The sequence below is a fragment of the Oncorhynchus nerka genome, linkage group LG15 (assembly GCF_034236695.1).
Source record: "Oncorhynchus nerka isolate Pitt River linkage group LG15, Oner_Uvic_2.0, whole genome shotgun sequence".
Lineage (NCBI taxonomy): Eukaryota > Metazoa > Chordata > Actinopteri > Salmoniformes > Salmonidae > Oncorhynchus > Oncorhynchus nerka.
In genome coordinates, this window is record NC_088410.1 from 25,456,717 (window position 1) to 25,480,098 (window position 23,382).

Here is a 23,382-nt window from a genome sequence, read left to right on the forward strand (position 1 = left end):
GGGGACCTGGTCCCCACTTGTCAAAATGATTCTTGCTTTACTATCATTGTGAGGACTTCTGGTCCCCACAAGGATAATAAAACCAAACCAGATACATACATGCATGCACACACGCACCCACACACACACACACACACTCTTGTGCATGCAGGTGCAGGAGAGAAGCATGGTAGTGTATGAATCAGCCATCAGCAGCACAATTGCACATTTTGTGTGCGTGGGCCCAACCCCTTCCACCTGGCACAATATACTACCATACGGCCAATATACTACCGTACGAACAATATACTACCAATATACTACCATACGGACAATATACTACCAATATACTACCATACGGACAATATACTGCCAATATACTACCATACGGACAATATACTACCAATATACTACCATACGGACAATATACTACCGTAAGGACAATATACTACCGTAAGGACAATATACTACCATACGGACAATATACTACCATACGGACAATATACTACCAATATACTACCATATGGACAATATACTACCATACGGACAATATACTACCAATATACTACCATGCGGACAATATACTACCAATATATTACCATACAGACAATATACTACCATACGGACAATATACTACCAATATATTACCATACAGACAATATACTACCATATGGACAATATACTACCATACGGACAATATACTACCAATATACTACCATGCGGACAATATACTACCAATATATTACCATACAGACAATATACTACCATACGGACAATATACTACAATACAGACAATATACTACAATACACTAGCTATATACTACCATACTGACAATATACTACCATACGGACAATATACTACAATACAGACAATATACTACAATACACTAGCTATATACTACCATACTGACAATATACTACCATACGGACAATATACTACCAATATACTACCATACGGACAATATACTACAATACAGACAATATACTACCAATATACTACCATACGGACAATATACTATTGTATGGACAATATACTACCAGTATACTACCATACGGACAATATACTACAATACAGACAATATACTACCAATATACTACCATACGGACAATATACTACAATACAGACAATATACTACCAATATACTACCATACGGACAATATACTATTGTATGGACAATATACTACCAGTATACTACCATACGGACAATATACTACAATACAGACAATATACTACCAATATACTACCATACGGACAATATAATACCATACAGGCAATATACTACCAATATACTACCAAAAGGGCAATATACTACCATACGGACAATATACTACCATATGGACAATATACTACCAGTATACTACCATATGGACAATATACTACCATACGGACAATATGCTAACAATATACTACCATATGGACAATATACTACCAATATACTACCATATGGACAATATACTACCATACGGACAATATACTACCATACGGACAATATGCTACAATACGCAAGCAAGGAACTCAAAATAGACATCTTTCATACTGTTGTTTTATCCATCCCTGGGGTTCTGGAGGTGAGTTATCATCCCCTCTCTCTTCCCCCAGGAGAGCCCCAGGAAAAGATCTCCCAGTTGGATTGACTCATCCAGCTGGGTTGACTCATCAGAAGGCCCTGGGGGGCATGGTTCCTGGTTCATGCCTGGGAGTGTTAATGCAGGTAGACTTGCTGACATAGATCATGTCAGGTGAATTGGTAGAGAAAGGAAAGAGTTCCTGTAATTTACAGGGAGTGTTAAAGCAGGAAGATGTTATTGACACAGATAGCATCTTCACAGGTGAATTAGAATACGGATATAGATTTCCAGTTAAAGGGGTGTGGTCTATAGAGGCAATGGCAGTGTCCTTAAACTGATTACAAAAAAAACTGTACTTGTAATCAGTTATGTTACCAGCAAAGATATTGTTATCAGATTACAGATACTTTTGAAAAACTAGATGATTACTTCTTGGATTACTTTTAAATTCAGAAAGGATGTTTGCAAGAAAAAAACATGCATTATGACAACTTTCTGTTTTCTCAATGACATTCCATTCAGCATTGACAAAAGGTACAAGTTTATCCTCGCAGGGGTCCCCAAACTTTTTCCTGTGAGGGCCACATAACTTTTCCCTTCTCTGATGGGGGGCCGGTGTCAGTTTGTAACAGAAAAAGTGTGACGATCGTAGGGGAGCTTAAAAATGTATTGTTTTCCAGAAAGCCACACATAACCAAATAACCCTTTCCAGGTTCTTTACAGAAAAAAAGTCAGGAAACAAATAATAACACTATTAATGAAATAAATAATAACTAAATAACCCTCTCTGAGTTCTTCACAGAAAAAACAGGAAATAAATAATAACTAAATAACTCTCTCTGGGTTCTTCATAGAAAAAAAAGCCATGGAACATTAACTTTCTGTCGTGCCATGCACAATCTTAACAGATAAAAGTTCAGCTCAGTTGTCAGAGCAGAATCTCTCTGACACATATGAGCAGTCTCTTAAAGTTCTTGTGTTCCTTCCTTATAATCCTTTTGTAGGTTCCAGTAGGCTTGTAGACACCGCTGTTTGCAGCTCTCTCTCATCAACTTCCCTGTGAAAACCACAAAAGAAGCAGGTTGAGAAACTGAACTAAGTGATACAGCACCTACACAGCACAATACATTTCACTACCAGTATGGTTGTAAAGATGGATTTTATCCCAGTAGATTTTATTATGATTATATTTGTTTATGCTCAGAATGACTCATTCAAGTCAGAAAAGTGAGCTTACCTATGTATGTTCATCAGTGTGAACTGTGGGCCTGCATCTGGCTGGTGAGAAGTTGAATATCAGGTTCCATTCTAGTTACAGCCAGTCTCAAGCACTGATGCAAATGTTCATCTGTCAATCTTGATCTCATCTGGGTTTTCAGCAGTTTCATGCCAGAAAAGGTTTTCTCGCAGATATACGTGCTGCCAAAAACTGTGGACATTTTCATTGCGTGTTTTTTGATGTTTGGATATGTGTCGTTTGGGAGGGCGGCATAGAAGTCAATGAGACTGTTGGGCTTGAATGCGTCTTTCAGAACATCACAGTTCTGTAACTCAGCCAACTCAAACTGATATGAAGGCTGGGCTTCATCAATGTCGGCAACAAAGGGGTTCTGAAAAAGACGGATTTCTTTTGCATGAACATGTAGTTCACTGAATTGCACACCGAACTCCGCCTTCAGCATTTCCAGTGCTTCCACGCACTTTTCAGCTGGGAACTGGACCGCTGGGTTCTCTGTCGACAGGTTTTGGGTAGCAGGAAGATGGATGAAGTTGCGCTTTTTCACTTGTTCCAAAAGCAGCGCTAATTTCACCTCAAATGCTTTTATGTGTGAATACATGTCGCAAATGAGTTTCCCCTCGCCTTGTAGCTGCAAGTTAAGGCTGTTAAGTATTTCTGTCACGTCTGTTAAAAATGCGAGGTGCCATTTCCATTCTGGGTCGATCAGCTCTGGGACCGTTTTGTCTTTTAAATGAAGAAATGCGTTAATTTCGGGTAGCAGCTCGTAAAAACGCCTCAAAACTCTGCCCAGGCTCAGCCATCGGACCTCTGTGTAGTACAGCACATCTCCGTGCGTAGACTCCAGTTCAGACAGGAATTCTTGGAACTGCCTGTGTTTAAGTCCCTTTGCTCTGATGAAGTTTATGCACGACACCACAACCTTCATTACAGAATCCCACTTCAACACTTTGCAGCACAGTGCTTGCTGGTGAATTAGGCAGTGGACTCGTAGCGGGCGGTGAGACCCCTTTTTTCCAACTCCCGGTTCATGCGTCCTATTAGACCGCGAGTTTCGCCCACCATGCTAGGAGCCCCGTCAGTCGTGATGCTAGCTAGCTTTGACCAGTCCAGGTCCAACTTCTCCATGGTTTGGCACACTTTGTCAAAAATATCCTCTCCCGTTGTAGTCCCTTTGAGACTTTGGAGGGCTGCCAGCTCCTCCATATCTCAAAGTTTGCGCTAACTCCACGAATAAAAATGAGCAGTTGCGCTGTGTCTTGCACGTCCGTGCTCTCATCCAGTGCTAATGAAAAAAAGTCAAATTCTTTCGTCTTCTGCTGCAGCTGGGCATATACATTACTCCCGATTTCTTCAACGCGTCTGGTGATTGTACTCGCCGACAGACTTACGGCATTAAATGCATCTTTCTTCTCGGGACACACCTCCTCCGCGACAGCATCCATACATTTCTTAACAAACTCTCCGTCAGTGAAAGGCTTACCGCTTCTTGCTATCAGTTTAGCAACCCGAAAGCTGGCCCGAACGGATGCCTGGTTCAGCTGAGCTTGGCGTACAAATGTATTCTGCTGAGATAGTAGTCCACTTTTTAGCTTTGAGAGTTTGTCTGCTCGTATTTGGCCTTGCAAGCTATCGTACTTGTCTTTGTGACGGGATTCATAGTGTCGGCGAAGATTGTATTCTTTGAATACCGCCACCGTCTCTTGACAGATGAGACAAACAGCCTTTTCTTTGCATTGAACAAAAAAAAATCGTGGGCCGTAGTTTGGTGACCACTGCTCTATGGGATCGGTGTCTCCCCGTGGGACGGTTGAGCTAATGTGATTAGCATGAGGTTGTAAATAACAAAAACAATTCCCAGGACATATACATATCTGATATGGGCAGAAAGCTTAAATTCTTGTTCATCTAACTGCACTGTCCAATTTACAGTAGCTATTACAGTGAAAGAATACCATGCTATTGTTTGAGGAGAGTGCACAATTATGAACTTGAAAATGTATTAATAAACCAAGTAGGCACACTTGGGCAGTCTTAATACAACATTTTGAACAGATATGCAATGGTTCATTGGATCAGTCTAAAACGTTGTACATACACTGCTGCTATCTAGTGGGCAAAATCTAAATTGCGCCTGGGCTGGAATAATACATTATGGCCTTTCTCTTGCATTTCAAAGATGACGGTACAAAAAAATGCATGTTTTTTCTCTGTATTATCTTTTACCAGATCTAATGTGTAATATTCTCCTACATTCCTTCAAAGTGTTTCCTTTCAAATGGTATCAAGAATATGCATATCCTTGCTTCAGGTCTTGAGCTACAGGCAGTCATTTTAGGTGAAAATTTAAAAAAAGGGTCAGATCATTAAGTTTGTTCCACCTGAATGAGTCTAACCACAAGTCAGAGACCACTATGATGACACACCAAATGTGTTTGATGGATAATTTTTGTCTTCTTCTAATGTCTCTTAAGGGGAAAGTAACTGAAAGTAATCAGATTACGTAACTGAGTTTGGGCAATCCAAAAGTTACGTTACTGACTACAATTTTGGCCAGGTAACTAGCAACTGTACGGATTACATTTAGAAAGTAACCTACCCAACCCTGATTGTTGACCAATGACACGCAGAAGTATGGTGGCTTAGTTGATTTCAACAACAAGAAAGTCAGTCCACAGAATGTGGGTTGCAAAGATCAGTCCCAGATCCAAGTGAAGTGGTTTAGATTGTGCAAGCCTGCTTTGGACCCATATCCACCCAGGCCCACTTCTCTTCTCCACTGTGCCCCACCAGAGTGTCTCGAGGCTGGGGGAAGGAAGCCAGAGCTGGTAGTTCCATGGCCAGGAGCTCAGTGTGTGTGTGTGTGTGTGTGTGTGTGTGTGTGTGTGTGTGTGTGTGTGTGTGTGTGTGTGTGTGTGTGTGTGTGTGTGTGTGTGTGTGCGCCACTATGCCATGAGTCAAACGTTAGACAGAACCACCATCTTGTTCAGGCAAAACACATCAAACACAATCAATTCCATTGAGTCAAGTCACATATCAGAACAGAGTCACAGTGATCAAATTTGCAGCATGGCGTTGGCAATGTTATAAATGTGAAATAATAACGCAATAATGGTATAACAACATTGTAATGCCTTTGTCGTGTCTGGCTGACAACATTAAAAGCTGACAGTGTTCTGCCCATATTGGGCACACACACACACACACACCCATACTGTAATTATCCTGTCTGGTTTACAACACTAAAACCTGACAGTGTTATGATCATATTACAGAAGAGTTCATTGGCCTCAACGGTCATCACCTACACACACACGCACGCACACACACGCACACACAAGGGGCTCTTAATAAATAGGGCAGGGAGATGAGGAAGAGATGTATTACAGAGCTGAGCCTGTTGAGATGTGCGTCATCAGAGAGGGCTTTGGAGGAGTCATGCAGTCATATATTGATGGAGACCGCGGAATGACACACACACACATGGAAGATCACCTGTGCGAACACACAGGCGATACCATGCAAACACACACACACACACACAAAACAGACTCTTGTGCATGCAGGTGCATTGTAGTGAATGAATCAGCCATCATTATTGTACATTGTGGATGTTACGGCCCAACCTCTTCCACCCAGTGTTCATTTTCACACTCTTTAGATTTCGTCTAGTGTTAGTCATTTTGACGTCTTAGTTACATTTTTGTCAAAATGACAAAAACAGTAGGCCATGTTAGTCAACTAAATGCCCTTTCATTTGAGAGAGAGAAGCACAATCCCCAGATGGTGCTGTAAAGTATTGGCAGTAGTATGGGTTGTACCTCTGTCACTCAGTGTTGTCATTACCATTGTTATCAACGTTCCAGACGCTGCAGATCACGGCTCAGGCTAAGACCCAGAATGCAGACACAGGAGGCGGATAGTATGAGTCTCAGAGTGTATTATAGAACAAGGGCCAGGAAAAAGGGAAGTCAAGGCAGGCAAAGAGACGTAATCCAAGTCAGAGACAGGCAGGTACAGGACAGGATCAGGACGGCAGGCAGGATCAGGCAGGGCAGGATCAGGACGGCAGGCAGGATCAGGACGGCAGGCAGGATCAGGACGGCAGGCAGGATCAGGACGGCAGGCAGGATCAGGACGGCAGGCAGGTACAGGACGGCAGGCAGGTACAGGACGGCAGGCAGGATCAAGGCAGGATCAGGACGGCAGGCAGGATCAGGACGGCAGGCAGGATCAGGACGGCAGGCAGGATCAGGACGGCAGGCAGGATCAGGACGCGCAGAAAGGTCAGAACTGGGAAGACTAGGACAAACAGAAACTAGAGCAAAGGGACCACAGGAACGCGCTGGTAGGACTTGATGGGACAAGACGAACTGGCAACAGACAAACAGAAAAAATAGGTATAAATAAACAGGAGATAATGGGGACAAATGGGAGACACCTGGTGGGGGGTGGAGACAAGCACAAGACAGGTGAAACAGATCAGGGTGTGATACCACAGCCGCAAGTAGTACGGGGATAATGACTATGAATGGGAGATAAGAGATAATGCCTGTTTCGCCCAGTGATGTGGTCGAGGGTCCATATGAACTCAAAATAAAGTTATTTACCCAGCCAGATACATTGTAGTGGCAAGAGGAATTTAGTCAATAAATTGTTTCCTATCCATTGTCCTTTCTTTCTGTGCCAAATGTCTGTATATAGGGTACTGGTAATGTTATGGCAACGTTCAGGTGCAAAACGTTATTGAACGTTGCAGATATAAATTCCATGAATTTCACGTTATCCCTCATTCAACATGTCAGAGAGTCATGTTAGTTCTACATAGGATATTTCTATCTGAATGTTCCAAAACGTTGCGTCCTGCTGAACGCGCGCCAGGATGTTAGCTATAGCTAGCTAATGAGGTAACATGACTGAACAAGGTGTAGCCTAAACAAATGATTAACGGTCCGATCCGCAAGTAATCTTGTTTTAGAACAGCCTGCGATGTGCTTTATGAACGCAAGATGTGGCCCACCAATGCACGATAGAAAGAAACAAACGTAGCGCCGGTATTATGGGTCATATATTTTGAACAGTAATGGCTAGAAATCAAGCCGTTTTCCCTTAGAAAAAGAAGGAAACTTGGCTAGTGTGTTGGCTACAGAACCTGGTAATGAAACGCAGTGGGGAAAGTGCGAGGGTTTAGCGAGACTACAAATTCCCAAACTTTTTTATACTCAAGGAAGAGAAAAATATAGCTAGACTGATGTTTTGCCATTAAACTTAATGCTGCTATTGTTTTTAATTCATTTGGTAAAGCAGCTTGTGTTTCTTAACCAGGTAAAGGGTTTCTAGAATGCTGGTGGTGACTGGTTAGCTACTGGGAAGCCAAAGATCAAATCAAACTTTATTTTCACATGCCCCGAATACAACAAGTATAGACTTTACTGTGAAATTCTTACTTACAAGCCCTTAATCAACAGTGCAGTTCAAGAAGAATAAAATATTTACCAAGTAGACCAAAATAAAAAGTAATAACAAAAATAACAATAAGAATAACAATAATGAGGCTATATACAGGGAGCACCGGTACCCAGTCAGTGTGGGGGGGTACAGGCTAGTTGAGGTAATCTGTACATGTAGGTGGGGGCGAAGTGACTATTCATAGGTAACAAACAAACAGCGATTAACAGCAGTGTACAAAAGGGAGGGGGTCAATATAAATTGTCCAGTGGCGACCTTATGGTTTGGGGGTAGAAGCTGTTGAGCCTTTTCGTTCTAGACTTGGCGCTCCGGCACCGCTTGCCGTGCGGTAGCAGAGAAAACAGTCTTTAATTTGGGTGACTGGAGTCTCTGACAATTTTATGGGCTTTCCTCTGACACCGCCTGGTATAGAGGTCCTGGATGGCTTGACCCCAGTGATGTACTGGGCCGTACACACTACCCTCTGTAGCGCCTTACAGTCAGATGCCGAGCAGTTGCCATATCGGAGCCGAAGTGGAGCTTGTCTGTCTGTCTGGTGTCTGTCTGTCTGGTGCCTGTCTGCCTGGTGCCTGTCTGCCAACACTCATCGCTTGCTCCCCTGCAGTTCACAAGCGGATGTAGACTAGGCAGTGTTCCGGGTGTGGCGCATCCTTCCCACTGCTGAACAGAACTGCACTGTGCTGCTCATTTTAATTGTGCTAATCACTGAAAAGCTCTCATTCTCTTGTCCAGTGCACTTAGTAGTCAGATTTGAGTCTTGTCTCGTTTTAGTCAACTGAAATTAAAATAATTTTTGTTTAGTTATATTTTTTCTGCATCTATTTAGTCAGTTTTAGTCTTGTTAATTGGCACAGAAAAATAGGTGGTTGACAAATATTTGAGTCACCATTTTTGCTATCAGAAATTAACCCTTCTTCCACCTTCCCTGCCCAAAGCTACACAACCATAACCTTTACACACACAGGAAGCTGGAAACAGCCCCATATCTCTCTCAATGGCCCTATCATACTTCTCTATCATACTTCTCTGTCATACTTCTCTTTTACACATCGCTGAGGGTTTAGAAATTCTCCAGGAGAGCCCAAGGTCACCAAGACGTCTCCCCCAGTTAGAGGCATCCGTCTCTGGATTGACTCATCAGCAGGCCTGCGGGTATGGTTTGTGGATCCTGCCTGGGAATGTTAAGGCAGGTAGATGTTCTTACACATATAGCATTATCTCAGGTGAATAAGTATTAAGAGAGATCTCCAGTGAAAGCATTGTGGTCTACGGAGGCGTTGGCCAATGACACACAGAGGTAAGGCGGTTTAGTCACAGCTCTTGATTGACCACACCCACAAACAAGTCTGTCCTCGTCGTTATCCTTGCTATTGTTATCAGGAATACCGGTAAGAAAACAGCCATCAAAAATGTCAGCCAGAGCACTCATTCTAATATGATTGCATGGTTTTCTCCCTGTATTTTATTCAACTACAAGTCTCTACACTGTACTTCAAATCAGCACTTTATATCCAGAGTGTTAATACACACTCCCACTTCTTCATTGTCACCCCCCCCCCCCCCCCCGTTACAGCCAAGACTCTTTCATCACATCTAGCTAACAGCCAGGCATGCTGACTGCATATGTGGCATCCTCTTCCTGCGTAACTCTCTGTTTCAGGCCAAGATATAGCCTGGTGCCAGATCTGTAGGGGCTTCAGCCAAACCCTGCCATGACACTGATAGTCAGAGCTGTTGGCTAAATCATACAGATCTGAGACCTGGCTAAATCAAACATATTATACCATTGTATGGCATGATGGTGGTCAGTTAGTTGGCTAAAGTATATAGAGATCTTGGACCAGGCTAGCTCTTGGCATGGCAACGTTGGCTAGAGCATATACTGATCTGGGACCAGGCTATATGATAGCATGAAAGGAGTTGGCTGAAACATACACAGATCTAGGACCAGGCTAACTTATTGCATGACAACGATAGCAGTTGACAACAGCACATACAGATCTGGGACCAGCCAAGCCCTGCCATGACACTCATTGTCAGAGCAGTTGGCTAAAACATACAGATCTGGGACCAGCCAAACCCTGCCATGACACTGATAGCCAGAGCCATTGTATGGCGTGATGGTAGCCAGTTAGTTGACTAAAGTATATCCTGATCTGGGACCAGCCAGAACCAGGCATGACTCCGTTGGCTGTAGCACAAATAGATCTGGGACCAGACTGGTTCTTGGCGTGACATTGATAGACAGAGTCGGCTCAAGCAGAGGCAGATCTGGGACCAGCCAGTGCCAGGCTGATTCTTGGCAGGGCTGGGTGGCGAGTGGTAGAGCAGACGCCAAGCGACCGGGGAAACAGAACAGATTGGGGGCAGATTATTCACTGTTGGCAGCAGTCAGCAGGCAGGATGTTATTACATAAACATGGAGCTCCTGGCCCTGGACCCACCCGCTACGGCTTCCTTCCCCTAGCCTCGAGACACTCTGGTGGGGCATGGTGGAGAGAAGATGGGGACCTTGGTGGATGTGGGACATGGGACCAAAGTAGGTCTGCACAGTTTCAGACCCTTCAGTTAGATCAGGGATTGAACTACGTCAACTAAATTGAGTTTGTCCAAAGCTTCAAACGACAATATCTCTGAAGGTAAGAATGTGGTAGTCACTCATATAATATGTGTTATAGCCATTCAGGTTCAGCCAGAATTGAATAGTAGTCATATAGAATTGTCCTTAGGCGTTGATACTGAATCCCCCAGACAGTAGCATAAGGTCATAGTTAGTTATTTACATATGTAAATGATTTGATGTTCTACTTTGAATAAAATGCAAGTGATGGGAACTGGGAAGTCACACTCCTTCCCATTACTGAGGATATGCCTTAGCCTCAGGCCCAATACCATGATTATTCCTCATTGTAAAATCAGCATGTGTAGGCTTGTAGTCTCTCGCTACTGCCGAAATAAGGGTTTCACAACACACACACACACACAAATACCCAACCCCCTCTCCCCCCCACACACACAACACGCGCACACACACACAAATACCCAACCCCTCTCCCCCCCACACACACAACACGCGTACACACACACAAATACCCAACCCCCTCTCCCCCCACACACATTTGTGTCAACACACAACACGCGTACACACACACAAATACCCAACCCCTCTCCCCCCACACACACACTAAACACCACATTTGTGTCAAAGTTGCCTTACACCCCGCTTATTTCCTAAACACTTGCGTATTTCCTTTGTGCACATGAGACACACACCCACCCAGCCCAGATATGTGAGCTTCGTGCTTTGACAAAAGCCTGTTTCGCTGCTGTAGTTTCACTCTCACTACAACCTTGGTGTATTCCACCCCTGCAGTATGCAGAAAGGGGGCTGTCCTCACACCCTACCACTCACTGACAGGCCTAATACGTAAAGATGACTCATCTTCCAGTACTTCTACATAACGTGTGTAAAGAAATATTCCAGCTATTTTGTTATGGTTTATTTTTAACCTTCTCACCTTACATCTGTAGATACAACCTGTAGAATGCAACCAGAATTATGTAGGTCAATGTGCGGGCTAACTAGAATAACATGCTATGTTCAAAGATGAAATTGGCCTGAAGGACCCTGATCTAAAGGCCCAGTTGTAATGTATATGCAGGGAGTCAGGAAGCAGGTGCAGAAAGTGAGTTTCATAATAATAAACATGAAGAAACTACAAAACAGGAGAAGCGTACTGAATGTAACCAAAACCAATACTGCCTGATGACTGAGGCTTATTGAGAGCTGCTACCATCAGGGTGGTGATGATGTCCAGATGTGCTAAACGATGGGGAGCAGGTGTGCGCAATGATGGTTGCCAGGACTGGTGGTTAGCAGGAGTAGGTGTGCGCAATGATGGTTGCCAGGACTGGTGGTTAGCAGGAGTAGGCATAGCACCAGTTGAGTTTAAAGTATCTGCACCACAAGGTAATGATGGTTGCCAGGACTGGTGGTTAGCAGGAGTAGGCATAGCACCAGTTGAGTTTAAAGTATCTGCACCACAAGGTAATGATGGTTGCCAGGACTGGTGGTTAGCAGGAGTAGGCATAGCACCAGTTGAGTTTAAAGTATCTGCACCACAAGGTAATGATGGTTGCCAGGACTGGTGGTTAGCAGGAGTAGGCATAGCACCAGTTGAGTTTAAAGTATCTGCACCACAAGGTAATGATGGTTGCCAGGACTGGTGGTTAGCAGGAGTAGGCATAGCACCAGTTGAGTTTAAAGTATCTGCACCACAAGGTAATGATGGTTGCCAGGACTGGTGGTTAGCAGGAGTAGGCATAGCACCAGTTGAGTTTAAAGTATCTGCACCACAAGGTAATGCATAGAAACATACATAGACTTCAGAATGAAACAGGCCTTGAGGGGCCTTTGTCTAAACTCTAAAGGCACAGTTTAGTTTAGGTCCAGTATGTTCCAGAGGCCCAAGGCACCACAGGCTTCTCCCAGCCATTTCCTGTTCTACAGGAAGTGCTGTTGTCACTCAGCATTGCTAGGACAGGAAGTGAACAGGAAGTGTGTCCTGGGCCAACAGGAAGCAGTTTCCTCCCGCATGCCAAACATTGTCCTCTTCTTCTACAGTCGGGGAAACTGATGTTTGGACAACCTCTCTTATCGCAGCCAGCGAGTTTTAGTGCTGAATCCACATTTTGTGTTGTTTTGTGTGGATTGGAAAATGTATTTAGAGTTACAGTGGGTTTCTGAGACTCCTTTTCATGGCTGGTTACGTATGGGTTGTGAAATGTATTGAGAGTGACAGTGGGTTTGTAAGACATTTCTAATGTCATGCTGGTTGCACAACTTACTCAGTTTGTAGTCACTGTGATGGAAAACACCTTTCCTATAAAATGCCCTTTAACAGGAAACAACTCCAAAAAAAGAAAATCACGGTGTATGTTTCATACAGGAAGTTTAACAGGTGATCTAACCTCCCCACAGAAACTAAATGTCTCTGTGTCACTTTGCATCTCAATGAAGGGGAAACACTTGTATTTTTCTCATTGGTTAACATTTTAAAGCACTGTTGAGACAAAGTAGCTTCCTAGCCTACCAGCTGGTATCTTCTGCTTTCCCCCCGGTTACACCACATTAGAATCTCACCCTTTCACTCTCCATCCAACCAGCCTACGTGTGTTTCAGCCTGAGAAGAGGATCTCACTAAAATACTGCACCAGCTCAGTTCTGGTCAATTTGACCTAAAATGGGCATCGCCACTGAGGTCATCAACTTCCTCCTGATGATGGCAGCTGCTAATAAGTGTGTGTGTGTGAGTGTGTGTGTGCGTACTTGTTTGTGCGTGCCTGTGTGCGTGCCTGCGTATGTACATGCGTGTATGTGTACTTGAGTGTGTGAATGGCTGGAAGGCCAGTGAGTCACCGCGTAAAGCCCTGGCCTGGCCAAACAAGACGTTAATGAACCCGGCTGCCGAGGGCTGCTAACATACGCATCTCCACATTATATGGGATTGGCTGACCAAAGTTAATAGGAAGGTGGGCGGGTCATGGGGAGGATAGTGGGGAGACTATCAGTAACATTTCAACTAACTATCTACTAACCCTAATCTTAACCATTATACTAACCCTAACCTTAACCATTATACTAACCCTAACCTTAACCATTATACTAACCCTAACCTTAACCATTATACTAACCCTAACCTTAACCATTATACTAACCCTAACCTTAACCATCATACTAACCCTAAACTGAACCCTTATACTAACCCTAACCTTAACCATTATACTAACCCTAACCTTAACCATTATCCTAACCCTAACCTTAACCCTTATACTAAGCCTAACCTTAACCATTATACTAACCCTAACCTTAACCTTAACACTTACCCTAACCTTAACCCTTATACTAACCTTAATCTTAACCCTTACCCTAACCTTAACACTTATACTAACCCTCATCTTAACACTTACCCCTAACCTTAACACTTGCCCTAACCTTAAACCTTACAATAACCTTAACCCTTACCTAACCTTAACCCTTACAATAAACCTTAACTCTTACCCTAAACTTAACCATTATACTAACCCTAACCTTAACCATTATACTTATACTAACCCTAACCTTAACCCTTATACTAACCCTAACCTTAACCATTATACTAACCCTAACCTTAACCATTATACTAACCCTAACCTTAACCATTATACTAACCCTAACCTTAACCATTATACTAACCCTAACCTTAACCATTATACTAACCCTAACCTTAACCCTTATACTAACCCTAACCTTAACCATTATACTAACCCTAACCTTAACCATTATACTAACCCTAACCTTAACCATTATACTAACCCTAAAATGAACCCTTATACTAACCCTAACCTTAAACATTATACTAACATTTTACATTTACATTTACATTTAAGTCATTTAGCAGACGCTCTTATCCAGAGCGACTTACAAATTGGTGCGTTCACCTTATGACATCCAGTGGAACAGATACTTTACAATAGTGCATCTAAATCTTTTAAGGGGGTGAGAAGGATTACTTTATCCTATCCTAGGTATTCCTTAAAGAGGTGGGGTTTCAGGTGTCTCCGGAAGGTGGTGATTGACTCCGCTGTCCTGGCGTCGTGAGGGAGTTTGTTCCACCATTGGGGGCCAGAGCAGCGAACAGTTTTGACTGGGCTGAGCGGGAACTGTACTTCCTCAGTGGTAGGGAGGCGAGCAGGCCAGAGGTGGATGAACGCAGTGCCCTTGTTTGGGTGTAGGGCCTGATCAGAGCCTGGAGGTACTGAGGTGCCGTTCCCCTCACAGCTCCGTAGGCAAGCACCATGGTCTTGTAGCGGATGCGAGCTTCAACTGGAAGCCAGTGGAGGAGCGGAGGAGCGGGGTGACGTGAGAGAACTTGGGAAGGTTGAACACCAGACGGGCTGCGGCGTTCTGGATGAGTTGTAGGGGTTTAATGGCACAGGCAGGGAGCCCAGCCAACAGCGAGTTGCAGTAGTCCAGACAGGAGATGACAAGTGCCTGGATTAGGACCTGCGCCGCTTCCTGTGTGAGGCAGGGTCGTACTCTGCGGATGTTATAGAGCATGAACCTACAGGAACGGGCCACCGCCTTGATGTTAGTTGAGAACGACAGGGTGTTGTCCAGGATCACGCCAAGGTTCTTAGAGCTCTGGGAGGAGGACACAATGGAGTTGTCAACCGTGATGGCGAGATCATGGAACGGTCAGTCCTTCCCCGGGAGGAAGAGCAGCTCCGTCTTGCCGAGGTTCAGCTTGAGGTGGTGATCCGTCATCCACACTGATATGTCTGCCAGACATGCAGAGATGCGATTCGCCACCTGGTCATCAGAAGGGGGGAAAGGAGAAGATTAATTGTGTGTCGTCTGCATAGCAATGATAGGAGAGACCATGTGAGGTTATGACAGAGCCAAGTGACTTGGTGTATAGCGAGAATAGGAGAGGGCCTAGAACAGAGCCCTGGGGGACGCCAGTGGTGAGAGCGCGTGGTGAGGAGACAGATTCTCGCCACGCCACCTGGTAGGAGCGACCTGTCAGGTAGGACGAATCCAAAGCGTGGGCCGCGCCGGAGATGCCCAACTCGGAGAGGGTGGAGAGGAGGATCTGATGGTTCACAGTATCGAAGGCAGCCGATAGGTCTAGAAGGATGAGAGCAGAGGAGAGAGAGTTAGCTTTAGCAGTGCGGAGCGCCTCCGTGATACAGAGAAGAGCAGTCTCAGTTGAATGACTAGTCTTGAAACCTGACTGATTTGGATCAAGAAGGTCATTCTGAGAGAGATAGCGGGAGAGCTGGCCAAGGACGGCACGTTCAAGAGTTTTGGAGAGAAAAGAAAGAAGGGATACTGGTCTGTAGTTGTTGACATCGGAGGGATCGAGTGTAGGTTTTTTCAGAAGGGGTGCAACTCTCACTCTCTTGAAGACGGAAGGGACGTAGCCAGCGGTCAGGGATGAGTTGATGAGCGAGGTGAGGTAAGGGAGAAGGTCTCCGGAAATGGTCTGGAGAAGAGAGGAGGGGATAGGGTCAAGCGGGCAGGTTGTTGGGCGGCCGGCCGTCACAAGACGCGAGATTTCATCTGGAGAGAGAGGGGAGAAAGAGGTCAGAGCACAGGGTAGGGCAGTGTGAGCAGAACCAGCGGTGTCGTTTGACTTAGCAAACGAGGATCGGATGTCGTCGACCTTCTTTTTCAAAATGGTTGACGAAGTCATCTGCAGAGAGGGAGGAGGGGGGGAGGGGGAGGAGGATTCAGGAGGGAGGAGAAGGTGGCAAAGAGCTTCCTAGGGTTAGAGGCAGATGCTTGGAATTTAGAGTGGTAGAAAGTGGCTTTAGCAGCAGAGACAGAAGAGGAAAATGTAGAGAGGAGGGAGTGAAAGGATGCCAGGTCCGCAGGGAGGCGAGTTTTCCCTCCATTTCCGCTCGGCTGCCCGAGCCCTGTTCTGTGAGCTCGCAATGAGTCGTCGAGCCACGGAGCGGGAGGGGGAGGACCGAGCCGGCCTGGAGGATAGGGGACATAGAGAGTCAAAGGATGCAGAAAGGGAGGAGAGGAGGGTTGAGGAGGCAGAATCAGGAGATAGGTTGGAGAAGGTTTGAGCAGAGGGAAGAGATGATAGGATGGAAGAGGAGAGAGTAGGGGGAGAGAGAGCGAAGGTTGGGACGGCGCGATACCATCCGAGTAGGGGCAGTGGGGAAGTGTTGGATGAGAGCGAGAGGGAAAAGGATACAAGGTAGTGGTCGGAGACTTGGAGGGAGTTGCAATGAGGTTAGTGGAAGAACAGCATCTAGTAAAGATGAGGTCGAGCGTATTGCCTGCCTTGTGAGTAGGGGGAAGGTGAGAGGGTGAGGTCAAAAGAGGAGAGGAGTGGAAAGAAGGAGGCAGAGAGGAATGAGTCAAAGGTAGACGTGGGGTGGTTAAAGTCGCCCAGAACTGTGAGAGGTGAGCCGTCCTCAGGAAAGGAGCTTATCAAGGCATCAAGCTCATTGATGAACTCTCAGAGGGAACCTGGAGGGCGATAAATGATAAGGATGTTAAGCTTGAAAGGGCTGGTAACTGTGACAGCATGGAATTCAAAGGAGGCGATAGACAGATGGGTAAGGGGAGAAAGAGAGAATGACCACTTGGGAGAGATGAGGATCCCGGTGCCACCACCCCGCTGACCAGAAGCTCTCGGGTGTGCGAGAACACGTGGGTGGACGAAGAGAGAGCAGTAGGAGTAGCAGTGTTATCTGTGGTGATCCATGTTTCCGTCAGTGCCAAGAAGTCGAGGGACTGGAGGGAGGCATAGGCTGAGATGAACTCTGCCTTGTTGGCCGCAGATCGGCAGTTCCAGAGGCTACCGGAGACCTGGAACTCCACGTGGGTCGTGCGCGCTGGGACCACCAGATTAGGTGGCCGCGGCCATGCGGTGTGGAGCGTTTGTATGGTCTGTGCAGAGAGGAGAGAACAGGGATAGACAGACACATAGTTGACAGGCTACAGAAGAGGCTACGCTAATGCAAAGGAGATTGGAATGACAAGTGGACTACACGTCTCGAATGTTCAGAAAGTTAAGCTTACGTAGCAAGAATCTTATTGACTAAAATGATTAAAATGATACAGTACTGCTGAAGTAGGCTAGCTGGCAGTGGCTGCGTTGTTGACTTTGTAGGCTAGCTGGCAGTGGCTGCGTTGTTGACACTACACTAATCAAGTCGTTCCGTTGAGTGTGATAGTTTCTACAGTGCTGCTATTCGGGGGCTAGCTGGCTAGCTAGCAGTGTTGATTACGTAACGTTGCGTAAAAAGAACGACAATAGCTGGCTAGCTAACCTAGAAAATCGCTCTAGACTACACAATTATCTTTGATACAAAGACGGCTATGTAGCTAGCTATGTAGCTAGCTACGATCAAACAAATCAAACCGTTGTACTGTAATGAAATGAAATGAAAAAGTGATACTACCTGTGGAGCGAAGCGGAATGCGACCGGGTTGTTGAGTGAGGAAGTTCTAATCGGTGGACGTTGGCTAGCTGTTGGCTAGTTAGCAGTGTCTCCTGCAGACCGAAGTGCGAATGCGACCGCTAGCTCCAACCCGGAAGTAGTTACATATGTCAGTGTAAGGGTTTAAATTGTGTAGTGGCCATTTCTCTTACTCATCTATCAAATGGGTTTCTTGATGAACAGTAAACTATTTCACACCTGATGAAACTGCATCAGACATGAACCCCGGCTCCCAACCAAGTCTTTCTGTTGTAACAAACACATCTCAACATAAACTGTTCAGAGGAGACTGCATGAATCAGGCCTTCATGGTTGAATTGCTGCCAAGAAACCTCTACTAGAAGGACACCAATAAGAAGAAGAAGACTTGCTTGAGCCAAGAAGCACGAGCAATGGACATTAGACCGGTGGAAATCTGTCCTTTGGTCTGATGAGTCCAAATTTGAGATGATTATTGTTTTATTTTCTGGTTCCAACTGCCATGTCTTTGTGAGATGCAGACTAGGTGAACAGATGATCTCTGCATGTGTGGTTCCCACTGTGAAGCATGGAAGAGGTGTAATGGTGCTTTGCTGGTGACACAGTCTTGATTTATTTAGAATTCTAGGCATACTTAACCAGCATGGTAACCACCACATTCGGCAGTGATACGCCATCCCATCTGGTTTACGCTTTGTGGGACTATCATTTGTTTTTCAACAGGACAACAGGATCTCCAGGCTGTGTAAGGCTATTTTACCAAGGAGGAGAGTGATGGAGTGCTGCAGCAGATGACCTGGCCTCCACAATCACTCGACCACAACCCAATTGAAATGGTTTGGGATGATTTGGACTGCAGGGTGAAGGAAAAGCAGCCAACAAGTGCTCAGCATATGTGGTTAGTCCTTCAAGACAGTTGGAAAATCATTCCAGGTGAAGCTGGTTGAGAGAATGCCAAGAGTGTGCAAAGCTGTCATCAGTGCAATTAGTGGCTACAATGTACTGTATAGATAGATAGGTGTACACTAAGGCATTGTTGGCAGAATAGATGGATGCAGTTCAATGCATGATTAATATAATTCACCAATCCTTTTCTTGGTATTCCACAAATTCCACAATTTAACAAGGCACACCTGTTAATTAAAATGCATTCCAGGTGACAACGTCGTGAAGCTGGTTTAGAGTGTGCAAAACTGTCGTCAAGGCAAAGGGTGGCCACTTAGAACAATCCCAAATGTAAAATATATTTTGATTTGTTGAACACTTTTTTGGTTACTAGATGATTCCATTTGTGTTATTTCATAGTTCTGTCTTCACTATTACTCTACAACGTAGAAAACAGTAAAAAAAAAAAAAAAAAAATTAAAACCTGGAATGAGTAGGTGTGTAAAACTTTTGACTGGTACTGTATGTTTTTATTAGGTTTTATTTAATGCAATGTCTACTAATTGTCTAAACGCACGGCTGCTTTCCCACTATTAGCTATATAATTCTCACAAATGCCTTAGTATATGTATGAAAACGTGAAAATGACCTAATCTAAGTAACGTTAGTCGTTTGTCAGAACATGTTTCAAAAAGTGTCATATTCTTTCTGGGGGTGTACATGAACAGATTTTAATAAGATGTCATGTTCCTAAAATACTGTCAGACCCACTTTAACGTGCGATTGCCAGCTAGCTAACGTTACAGCTTGCCAGCCCTAACGAGTTAAGTTAGCTAGCTAACTAGCCAAAGTAACGTTGCATTTTGATATTCATACAAGCCTATTATCTAGCTAGCTAGTATTATTAACGTCGTTAATTCCAGCTATGCTAGCTAGCAATATTAAGCAGCCATGCAGTTATTCCACTCGACTTTGCTGTCTAGCTAACTGTTTAGCTAGCTAATTGTATTGATAAACGAACATACTGAAATAAAAGACAGCTAAAGTTAGCTTGCTAACGACAAGGAAGACCGTTCGCGCTGTGCGGTCACTTGCTAAACAATTTCCCCCACTAACCCTAACCCTAACCATTATACTAACCCTAACCTTAACCATTATACTAACCCTAACCTTAACCATTATACTAACCCTAACCTTAACCATTATACTAACCCTAACCTTAACCCTTATACTAACCCTAACCTTAACCATTATACTAACCCTAACCTTAACCATTATACTAACCCTAACCTTAACCATTATACTAACCCTAACCTTAACCATTATACTAACCCTAACCTTAACCATTATACTAACCCTAACCTTAACCCTTATACTAACCCTAACCTTAACCATTATACTAACCCTAACCTTAACCATTATACTAACCCTAACCTTAACCATTATACTAACCCTAAAATGAACCCTTATACTAACCCTAACCTTAAACATTATACTAACATTTTACATTTACATTTACATTTAAGTCATTTAGCAGACGCTCTTATCCAGAGCGACTTACAAATTGGTGCGTTCACCTTATGACATCCAGTGGAACAGCCACTTTACAATAGTGCATCTAAATCTTTTAAGGGGGGTGAGAAGGATTACTTTATCCTATCCTAGGTATTCCTTAAAGAGGTGGGGTTTCAGGTGTCTCCGGAAGGTGGTGATTGACTCCGCTGTCCTGGCGTCGTGAGGGAGTTTGTTCCACCATTGGGGGCCAGAGCAGCGAACAGTTTTGACTGGGCTGAGCGGGAACTGTACTTCCTCAGTGGTAGGGAGGCGAGCAGGCCAGAGGTGGATGAACGCAGTGCCCTTGTTTGGGTGTAGGGCCTGATCAGAGCCTGGAGGTACTGAGGTGCCGTTCCCCCCTCACAGCTCCGTAGGCAAGCACCATGGTCTTGTAGCGGATGCGAGCTTCAACTGGAAGCCAGTGGAGGGAGCGGAGGAGCGGGGTGACGTGAGAGAACTTGGGAAGGTTGAACACCAGACGGGGCTGCGGCGTTCTGGATGAGTTGTAGGGGTTTAATGGCACAGGCAGGGAGCCCAGCCAACAGCGAGTTGCAGTAGTCCAGACAGGAGATCACAAGTGCCTGGATTAGGACCTGCGCCGCTTCCTGTGTGAGGCAGGGTCGTACTCTGCGGATGTTATAGAGCATGAACCTACAGGAACGGGCCACCGCCTTGATGTTAGTTGAGAACGACAGGTGTTGTCCAGGATCACGCCAAGGGTTCTTAGAGCTCTGGGAGGAGGACACAATGGAGTTGTCAACCGTGATGGCGAGATCATGGAACGGGCAGTCCTTCCCCGGGAGGAAGAGCAGCTCCGTCTTGCCGAGGTTCAGCTTGAGGTGGTGATCCGTCATCCACACTGATATGTCTGCCAGACATGCAGAGATGCGATTCGCCACCTGGTCATCAGAAGGGGGAAAGGAGAAGATTAATTGTGTGTCGTCTGCATAGCAATGATAGGAGAGACCATGTGAGGTTATGACAGAGCCAAGTGACTTGGTGTATAGCGAGAATAGGAGAGGGCCTAGAACAGAGCCCTGGGGGACGCCAGTGGTGAGAGCGCGTGGTGAGGAGACAGATTCTCGCCACGCCACCTGGTAGGAGCGACCTGTCAGGTAGGACGCAATCAAGCGTGGGCCGCGCCGGAGATGCCCAACTCGGAGAGGGTGGAGAGGGAGGATCTGATGGTTCACAGTATCGAAGGCAGCCGATAGGTCTAGAAGGATGAGAGCAGAGGAGAGAGAGTTAGCTTTAGCAGTGCGGAGCGCCTCCGTGATACAGAGAAGAGCAGTCTCAGTTGAATGACTAGTCTTGAAACCTGACTGATTTGGATCAAGAAGGTCATTCTGAGAGAGATAGCGGGAGAGCTGGCCAAGGACGGCACGTTCAAGAGTTTTGGAGAGAAAAGAAAGAAGGGATACTGGTCTGTAGTTGTTGACATCGGAGGGATCGAGTGTAGGTTTTTCAGAAGGGGTGCAACTCTCACTCTCTTGAAGACGGAAGGGACGTGAGCCAGCGGTCAGGATGAGTTGATGAGCGAGGTGAGGTAAGGGAGAAGGTCTCCGGAAATGGTCTGGAGAAGAGAGGAGGGGATAGGGTCAAGCGGGCAGGTTGTTGGGCGGCCGGCAGTCACAAGACGCGAGATTTCATCTGGAGAGAGGGGGAGAAAGAGGTCAGAGCACAGGGTAGGGCAGTGTGAGCAGAACCAGCGGTGTCGTTTGACTTAGCAAACGAGGATCGGATGTCGTCGACCTTCTTTTCAAAATGGTTGACGAAGTCATCTGCAGAGAGGGAGGAGGGGGAGGGGGAGGAGGATTCAGGAGGGAGGAGAAGGTGGCAAAGAGCTTCCTAGGGTTAGAGGCAGATGCTTGGAATTTAGAGTGGTAGAAAGTGGCTTTAGCAGCAGAGACAGAAGAGGAAAATGTAGAGAGGAGGGAGTGAAAGGATGCCAGGTCCGCAGGGAGGAGTTTTCCTCCATTTCCGCTCGGCTGCCCGGAGCCCTGTTCTGTGAGCTCGCAATGAGTCGTCGAGCCACGGAGCGGGAGGGGAGGACCGAGCCGGCCTGGAGGATAGGGGACATAGAGAGTCAAAGGATGCAGAAAGGGAGGAGAGGAGGGTTGAGGAGGCAGAATCAGGAGATAGGTTGGAGAAGGTTTGAGCAGAGGGAAGAGATGATAGGATGGAAGAGGAGAGAGTAGCGGGGAGAGAGAGCGAAGGTTGGGACGGCGCGATACCATCCGAGTAGGGGCAGTGTGGGAAGTGTTGGATGAGAGCGAGAGGGAAAAGGATACAAGGTAGTGGTCGGAGACTTGGAGGGGAGTTGCAATGAGGTTAGTGGAAGAACAGCATCTAGTAAAGATGAGGTCGAGCGTATTGCCTGCCTTGTGAGTAGGGGGGAAGGTGAGAGGGTGAGGTCAAAAGAGGAGAGGAGTGGAAAGAAGGAGGCAGAGAGAATGAGTCAAAGGTAGACGTGGGGAGGTTAAAGTCGCCCAGAACTGTGAGAGGTGAGCCGTCCTCAGGAAAGGAGCTTATCAAGGCATCAAGCTCATTGATGAACTCTCAGAGGGAACCTGGAGGGCGATAAATGATAAGGATGTTAAGCTTGAAAGGGCTGGTAACTGTGACAGCATGGAATTCAAAGGAGGCGATAGACAGATGGGTAAGGGGAGAAAGAGAGAATGACCACTTGGGAGAGATGAGGATCC

At 45.5% G+C, this 23,382-nt stretch overlaps 1 protein-coding gene across 1 annotated transcript; it reads right to left on the bottom strand.

Moving 5' to 3' along the window:
- Nucleotides 1–2,030: 2,030 nt before the first annotated feature.
- Nucleotides 2,031–5,627, bottom strand: LOC135559893 (general transcription factor II-I repeat domain-containing protein 2-like). Its single transcript, XM_065000776.1, has 2 exons — nt 2,786–5,627; nt 2,031–2,605 (listed from the first exon to the last, which is right to left on the bottom strand). Exon 1 carries the CDS (start codon nt 3,711–3,713, stop codon nt 2,799–2,801), a length of 915 nt encoding a protein of 304 aa, XP_064856848.1. The 5' UTR covers nt 3,714–5,627; the 3' UTR covers nt 2,031–2,605; nt 2,786–2,798.
- Nucleotides 5,628–23,382: the final 17,755 nt, after the last annotated feature.